Here is an 8088-nt window from a genome sequence, read left to right on the forward strand (position 1 = left end):
TGTCTCTGTTTTCACTGTGCTATCTCTTTTTAGCTCTCCTCATCCTAGTATTATTTAGTAATCTTATTTGAGTGAGTTCTAAATTTGATATATTAAATAAATAAATAAATAAATAAGCAACATAACGTAACATAACAACATAACATAATTCCAGAGTGCTGTTCTTTATTTTGGATGTTTTTTTACCATCTAGACAGTGATACTATGAATTTCAAGACAGACCATTTGTCTCCAGTTTAACAAGAAAATACAATATATTGCAGTTTACAATAAAGTCTAGAACAGCATTTTGATTGGGTTTGAAACCTGAAAGGTTTATATAAATACAGATGAAGCTATTCCTAAAAATTATGTCTCAATCATAATTAGGTTGCATTTAATTATCCTAAGGAACTCACTCATCTATAAGTTGTCCCAATACCAATCGAACTGTTCGATCTGATTTGACAATGTTGTTAGCTCGGTTCTCAATATGAAGCAGATCAACGTTTATTATCTGACAGAGCAAAGAAAGAAGGAATATGTTAGTAATTAGTATTTCATAACTGTCACTGACTGGAATTCAACAAATTAACAGCAGTTGAAACAGAACAAATGTAATAGTTTATAGCAATCATAACGTATCTGGTTTAACAAATATTGTAGTGTAGCAAAATAAATCTAATTTGTTACCTCCTGTTAAAACAATTTCCTACATAATTTAGCAGCTATTTCAATACACAAAATTTTAACTAAAATATGGATCTGAAAAAGATCAAGACTGGATAAAACACAAAGTAATATATCACTAAAAATGTTATAAACTAATTCAATATACTTGAAGTTTTAGAAGAAAAAAGGTTAATTGAAATGAAATATTATATTTCTGCATGCATCGGTGTATATATTTTTTTATTTATACACTCACCAATATTCAACACTGGATGAATAAAAGGAAAGGTTTCCTCAAAAAGTTACAACAGCTTTAAAAGAAATTAAATTAAAACAATATGATAGAATATTTTAGTATGAATAAAGTATTTAACTACAAAATTATAAACATAATAGAAACTAAGTAGGTGATATATACAATGATTATAAAATCTACAGATATCAAATAGAGTTTTACCTCCTTTAAAAATTATTTAATGACAGAGCTATTAATAATACCTATAAACTTCAAACTGATTTAATAAAGGGAAAATAATGTTTATAATAAGGTCCAATTACCTGTTGCAAATCCACAATGTTCACCCGACCTGTAGTAAGATAAAAAAATCAATGCCTTGAAATATTAATATTTGTTCATTATGTTTTTCATTTTGACTTCAAATCTCCAAAGTAACTTGGGACAACTTTAAGCATGATTTATATCTATAACTGCTGCCTATAATATTTTCTCCAGCACGGTTGCTCCCATCTGTACTCTACTTTCATCTGTATATAGAAGTAATTCTCAACTTATGACCAACATTTATGTTGCTAAGTAAGAAGTTTCTTAAGTGAGTTTTGCCCCATTTTACGACTTTTCTTGCCACATTTGTTAAGTGAATCATTGCAGTTGCTAAATTAATTACATGGTTGTTAAGTGAATCTGGCTTCCGCATTGACTTTGCTTGTCAGAAGGTTGCAAAAGGGGATCACGTGACCTCAGGACACTATCATAAATGTGAGTCAGTTGTCAAGCATCTGTCAATCACATGACCCTGGGGATGCTGAAATTTTCATAAGTGTGAAAAATGGTCGAAAGTCAGTTTTTCAGTGCTATTGTAACTTTTAATCGTTTGAGTGAACTGTTATTAAGTCAAGGACTACCTGTATTCTCTTGCACTAAGGGAAACATACCATTTATGATGCAGAACAGGACTTCTACAACTTTAAAAGCAAAGACTGAATCAGCACCACCAAGAATAGTAAAGATGCTGACTACAAAATGCTGAGTACAAAGATTCAAAATAAGCTTTACATTGACATGGCATCCTATTTCCGTAAAGGGATTGATTCAATGATTTTTTTTAAAAAAAATCAGGGCATAAAGATGCCTTCTTTCCCTATGAAAGTAAAAATGAAATCAGCTCAATGCAAACATTAATCTGAGAATCCCAAGATTCCTAGGGATGAAGTCTTGACAGTGGGTTTTTTTACATTCTGCAATATAAACTGCAGTCGTTTTTTGTAGAGACATGATATAATCCTTACAATGAACTTCAAAAGTGCTAAACTCTTATCATCTCTGTTTCATGGGCTGTGAAGGCATTGCCACAAGCATCACAAGGAACACATTCACAAGAAAGAAAGCTGCCTTGGAAAGTATTTTAATATTACAACAATACTGCTTTTGTATCATGCAAGGAGGATGAAGGAAGTTATGCAAGATTTGTCAAGAAAATGTCATTGGAGGGAAAAAATATTCAAAGCCATTGTAATCCTGAATCATACTAAGATACCACACAGCGCTTCTTATAAAAATGCAAAGAGATGAGATCGACTTTTTGTTTCTTATTCACTTCATGGGTAAAATATCAGTGAACTAATGCAGTAATAAAAAATGTGTCCAATGAATTGTTTTAACAATTTTATTCAATACAGATATGTAATTTTCCACCAGAGAAAATTATGCGCATGGAATCCATATAAAATCCATATATGTTTCTTGTCATTCGCTCTAAGAAATGAACATTGAGTATTATATTAGCCAAGCAATATATAACTTGACAAAAAGGATTTCATACACCTACTTACCTGATGGGAAATGTCATTAGTGAAATTTCTGAATAGAGATGTTTAGTGTTCAATATAAATTTAAACAAAATTATTATTAGCATTTTGGCTAATGCTTTTAGAAATGAAATGTCTAAAATGTTTCTCTTGCTAAATTCAAGTACTCTCTCAACAATCTAATGGTAGGAAAAATTCTACTGGAAATGTGGCTTGGTAGAATCTCAGTATCTACTATTAGGCACTGAACCATGATTTCAATTTTAAAATTATAATTATTCAATGCCTAAATAAGAAAGATACACATTTCAGTAACACTTTTCTTTTAAAAAATAAGTGATGTTTAACAACAAATTATGTCAATTTTTGAAAATTATATCAAGGCACACTTACCACCATGAATATGAAGCTCATCACGTATTTCTTTGCTAATCTGTGCAGGAGTAATATACTCTTTTCCATCAAGAGTATGCACTACATCCAACTGTTTTTCAGCAATTAACTTAGAAACAATCTCTATGCAATTACGTTCTGACAGTCTGTAAATTGAAAGAACAGGTAAAGAGAATTTGCATGTAATCCTAAACATCTGACTTTAAATGTGTCATTTCTGCCACTACAGGTAGTCTTCATTTAGCAATTGCTTCATAAAAGCAACTATTTAATTATGGTGATTAAAAAGTAACTTGGCGACCAATGCCTACATTTACAATGCTTGCAGTCTCCCTCTCTCTCTTAGTCATGTACAGTATTCAATATTACAATCAGTTAAGTTGTGTTGTTCTGTGTCAGAACTTCCTTCCCCTCTGCCCTCGCAGAACAAGCTCTCTTCCTCAGCTACTTTTCTCCACAGCACAGTGCATCTCTATTGCAAATTAACAAGCTCAGCTGTATGAGCTTAATTAGTTGATTAAATCTCTCCAGGACGGCTGCTACTTGAAATTGACCAGACCTTAATCAGTTTCATATAAAGGCTTTTTAGCTTCTTACACAGCTGGTGGCAGGAAGTGTGAGGCAACAGACTCTAATACATTCCTTTCAGTGTGTATAGTCCATTGTCTGCCTGCTTACTCTCTTGTAATCCCTTCCTCTACAATGAATTTAAATAGAAACATTAATTCTCTTCTTGCTAATTATTCCTATGCTTGGTTGACTGATCCAAGTGATGGGGGAGTGAGGAAAAAGGACTATAACATTTGCCCTTTTATCCAGTTTCCTTGTGAGTTGGGCTCTGGAAACTTTCCCCACATTTAGGTTTAGCTGGCTGTTTGGGGTAGTATCCTTCTGATACTGTAAAGCAACAAAGAGTTGAAGTAAAATCATAAGCATAGTCACTGTCACATAATTTTCCACGTAGCAAGTGCTATCTTTAATGACCAAATAATTGCTAGAAGCAATTGTGATTGCTACATAAGAACCTCCTGTAATATATTGTACAGATATATCAACAGTCTATATTTTAGATATATTTGTTAGGATAATTTTTCTCTACATGTATAGAACCCAAATAGTACCCATTTATAGCTGTTTAATTTTAAACATTTTCAATAATGGATATTTGGAAATAATGTCCATCTCCCATGGTTAAGGGGTTTTAGGTTAAATTAGGATTATGTCAATACTGGTGCTATCTGACAAAAACATACATACCAGCATTGTGATATGTGCTACCAGTCAAAATTAAAAGTTCAAAGCTGCCTATAATTCAGGTCTGGACCTTCTTGTCTATTTTCTATCAAACAGCACCAAATTCCCAGTATCCAAAATATTTCATGAACATCTAAATACAAAGAGTAGTATGTTCAACACTTTATATTTTGTACCTATTTCAGACAATGACTTGAAACTTATCAGAAATTCAGCACCAAGTGCTTTTAAAATTGTATAGAACTACAATTATATGAAATACATTTTAAATATGAATCATGGAGACTACTATTTCAGAGTTAGACACGTTTAAAATCAGTAGGGTCAGATTGATATATTCATCCAAGCAAGGTTTTATGAAAGCTGATTTTCCCAATGTTTCTTATTATTGTAACTTCATTTCCCCAAAATTCTGTTTCAAGAATCCTGCTGAATTAAATAGCTTTATCACCATGTGTTTTTTTTTATAACACCACTTTCTTTGTCAATTTCCTGTTATACAAGCTATGCAATAGTTGAAAGGAATAGTATGAAAGTCTGCAAAGGAAACTGGTACTTCAAATGTTGAACATTTGAAGATGTCACCAGGAAAGCTCTATATTAAATATGTTTGAGACAGGAAGCCCACAGTGGTAAATTTCATGTACTTTCCATGAAAAGCAGCAAGGAAACCCAGACATGTTGAATAGATAAATACAGATAAATGTAGGCAGATTTTTTTTGTTTTTGTGGATCTGGGCCCTTTGATAGTAGGCTTACAGGAAAATCTAAGCAAATCCCATGATTGTTTGTTTAATTCCTGGCATGAAGAAAACCATCATGTTTGTTTAGTTCCTGGCAAGCAAAAATCATCACAGTCAATCATCACTTCACGGCAGCAGTCAAATAGGGAATGCAAATACTTTTGAAAGGAAGGCAAAAAAGAAAGAGCAGCTCTAATTGAGAGATTACGGTGCACTTGTTCAGAAGCCTCCCCTTTTATTAAAAGCGGGAAGGACGCGCCGCTTTTTCCACAAGCATTACGGTCCTGACATGGGGCAGAGAGTTAAGGGGCAACACAGCATTGGAAAAGCGTCTTTCGGGATGGGGGGGGCGTGTATTCGTGAGTGCAGCGAAAGGATGCGCGTGGGGGGGCTTTTTCCTCGCTCTGCCCACCTAGTACTTTCCCCTCCCCTCACCTCTGCGTCGCCTGAGCGAACTGAGCGGATTGAAACTGCTGGGACAACTTAAGGATTTCTTCCCACGTAGCGGCCATCGCAGCCCGGGTTTGGTCGGGGGAAGGTGAAGAGGCGACGGAGCAGGGGAAAAGGGGCGTGTCCAAAAGAAGGCTTCGAAAGTCACACGTCAGCTCAACGAAGCCTTCTCAGCGACCGGCCGCGAGCAGGAACAATATTCCTCACGTCTTCGCATAAAAGGCGCTTCGGTCGGTGACAGCGCCACCTGCAGGAGAGATGGTCTGTTAGGGCCGGTAGTGCAGAGATACGGGACAGTCGCGCGCTTCTGAGTATCTTAAGACAATCGTGGCAAAGTTGTGGCTCTTTTGCAAAAGGTTCCTTCGCACGACGTTTTCTCTTCCCCAAATCTCCCCCCCACAAAAGTCTAAGGTCTTGTTAGAATTGATCTTGACGGGTGGAAAACTCCACGGGAGCTCACCTGTAGTTCCACCCAGCTGATCGATAGCAGAAAGCTAATAAATGCAAAATGCACACACACACACGTACAAAAACCCCACCAACAACCCTACCCCAACAACAACAATAGCGGGAGCAGGAACCTTTCCCCCTCCACGCTGTGGTCGTGTTTGCAAAACATCAACGCAACTGAGGAGGACAATGACTAAAGGATGAAATTCATTGCCGCCTCAACTGAACCTCTTCTAAAGAGAGAGAAGAGCCCAGAAGCTGAAAAGCAGTTGACCCTAAGGGAGCTTGGTGATTTCTGATGTTATTGCATCTGAGTTGGAAATAAATAAGTGCTGCTCCACAACTATGACAACTGGGTTCGAGAGGGACATGGAAATGAGCCAGAACCAGGACAAATGGTATGTTTTTAGATGCCCTAAAGATGCAGAGATATAGTCTCCTTCAAATCAAGTTTTATGCCTGGTCGACAGTCCATGTAGTTTTGCTTGACAGAAATGTAGAACTGATATCTCAGGTTTTTTTCCTGGAGAATTATTATTACCTTTATTGTCAGAGTACAACATGTGTACAATGAGATTGGCTGAGCCTCCCTTCGTGCACCCCATCCCCAACACAACTCGCAGTGAGGATAAAAGTCCCTAACCCAGTCCCAATGTTATTACACTATGTGAGCTTGTTGCACAACGTGCTGGCCCTGCAAATCTATCATACTATGTTGACATGAAGTTATTTTCCTTTCAGAAGTCTGACAGCCCACGGGTAGAAATTGTTCTTCAGCCTGTCAGTGCGGCTGGCTATGCTTCTATATCTCCTACCTGAGTTGTCCCTGAGAATTTTCCTCACTCCTCTAAGGTAGCGAGCCCTAGCGATGTCATCTAGTGGTATCAGGGAACAGCCCACGATGTTTTGTGCTGTGTTTACTGTTATGTCCTGGGAACTCTAGGAGTTCTCACTCAGGTCCATTCACTTTATGGGGGCGTTCTTCCCCTTCACTCATTGGTTGGTTCTCCCCAGCAGCCAGCTATAAAAGCAGGCTGCGGGGTCCAACCAGTTGCTGATCGCTGCGAGCCAGTTCCAGGCTTGGCAAGCACGGTCAGTCCTTTATTGTTATAATAAAGTATCGTTGCACTCATGCTCTGGTTCAGCCTCTCTTTTCCCAAACTTAACACTGGCGACGAGGGTGGGATGGCTACCAGAAGCACCATGCAACCGCTGAGTCACTAGCCGCCGATCCGCAGCCAGAGAGAGCGATCGGCCGGCGATAAGAGCAACGCTGATCCGCAGCCAGATAGAGCGGTCAGCAAACAAAAAGAGCGAACGCTGATCCGCTGACAGAGAAAGTGGTCAGCAAGCACTAAGAAGCGAACGCTGATCCGCAGCCAGAGAGAGCGGTCAGAATCGAAAGTTAGAAGCGTCTGTAGCCGCTTGTTAGCCCAGCTACAGGAAAAGTGAAGCGCTGCGAGCCGCAGCCGCTCGTTTGGTTTAGGCGCGAAATTCAAACGGCTGTCATTTGAATTTCAAACCTAAAAGGTACAGCGCTTGCTGTAGTCAAGTCACTGACGCCCACACAGGCACGAATTCAAACGCTGCCAACGGCTGACAGTCAAACCGTGTGCTAGCCCAGAGAGAGAGAGAGAGGATTGCGAAAAGCCTCTCCAGAGCTGAAATCACTTGCCTGCCACAGGGACTAGAACCTTTTGCTGCTGCCCCAGAGAGATTTGTCCACAGGTTGTTCTACCGGTTCCATTCACCATGAATTCCAATCCAGTCTTCCCAGCGTTCAAGCCGGATGAGGAGAAGTGGGAATCTTACAAGAACCGCTTCAACCATTATATCGATGCAATTGGGCTGGCTGATGCTGGGGAGCATCGCAAAAAATCGTATTTCCTGATCTACTGTGGAGCCACCGTCTTCAATACTGCCACAGCCCTCGTGGCTCCACGTGACTTGAAAAACGTTCCTTGGTCTGAACTACTTGAAATTCTCACTAACCACTATTCTCCCAGGCCTTCACAGATTGCCAGGCGATTCACCTTCCGTATGAGGAAACAATCAGACAAGGAGACCATCAATCAGTACATGGCCGCCCTCAGAACAGCAG

The 8088-nt window shown here is 38.6% G+C and overlaps 1 protein-coding gene across 1 annotated transcript in view; it reads right to left on the reverse strand.

The window, feature by feature from the left end:
- Positions 1 to 5628, reverse strand: part of UFL1 (UFM1 specific ligase 1) — a 29198-nt gene extending 23570 nt beyond the window's left edge. Inside the window, exons 1-4 of the mRNA XM_026726697.2 lie at positions 5523 to 5628; positions 3091 to 3236; positions 1210 to 1238; positions 399 to 496 (exon numbers count right to left, since the gene is read on the reverse strand). Coding sequence (XP_026582482.2) covers positions 399 to 496; positions 1210 to 1238; positions 3091 to 3236; positions 5523 to 5599 — 350 coding nt within the window. The 5' untranslated portion in view covers positions 5600 to 5628. The remainder of the gene's footprint in view (positions 1 to 398; positions 497 to 1209; positions 1239 to 3090; positions 3237 to 5522) is intronic.
- Positions 5629 to 8088: the final 2460 nt, after the last annotated feature.

This window comes from Pseudonaja textilis, chromosome 1, assembly GCF_049901715.1.
Source record: "Pseudonaja textilis isolate UNSWEBS1 chromosome 1, rPseTex1.2, whole genome shotgun sequence".
NCBI lineage: Eukaryota > Metazoa > Chordata > Lepidosauria > Squamata > Elapidae > Pseudonaja > Pseudonaja textilis.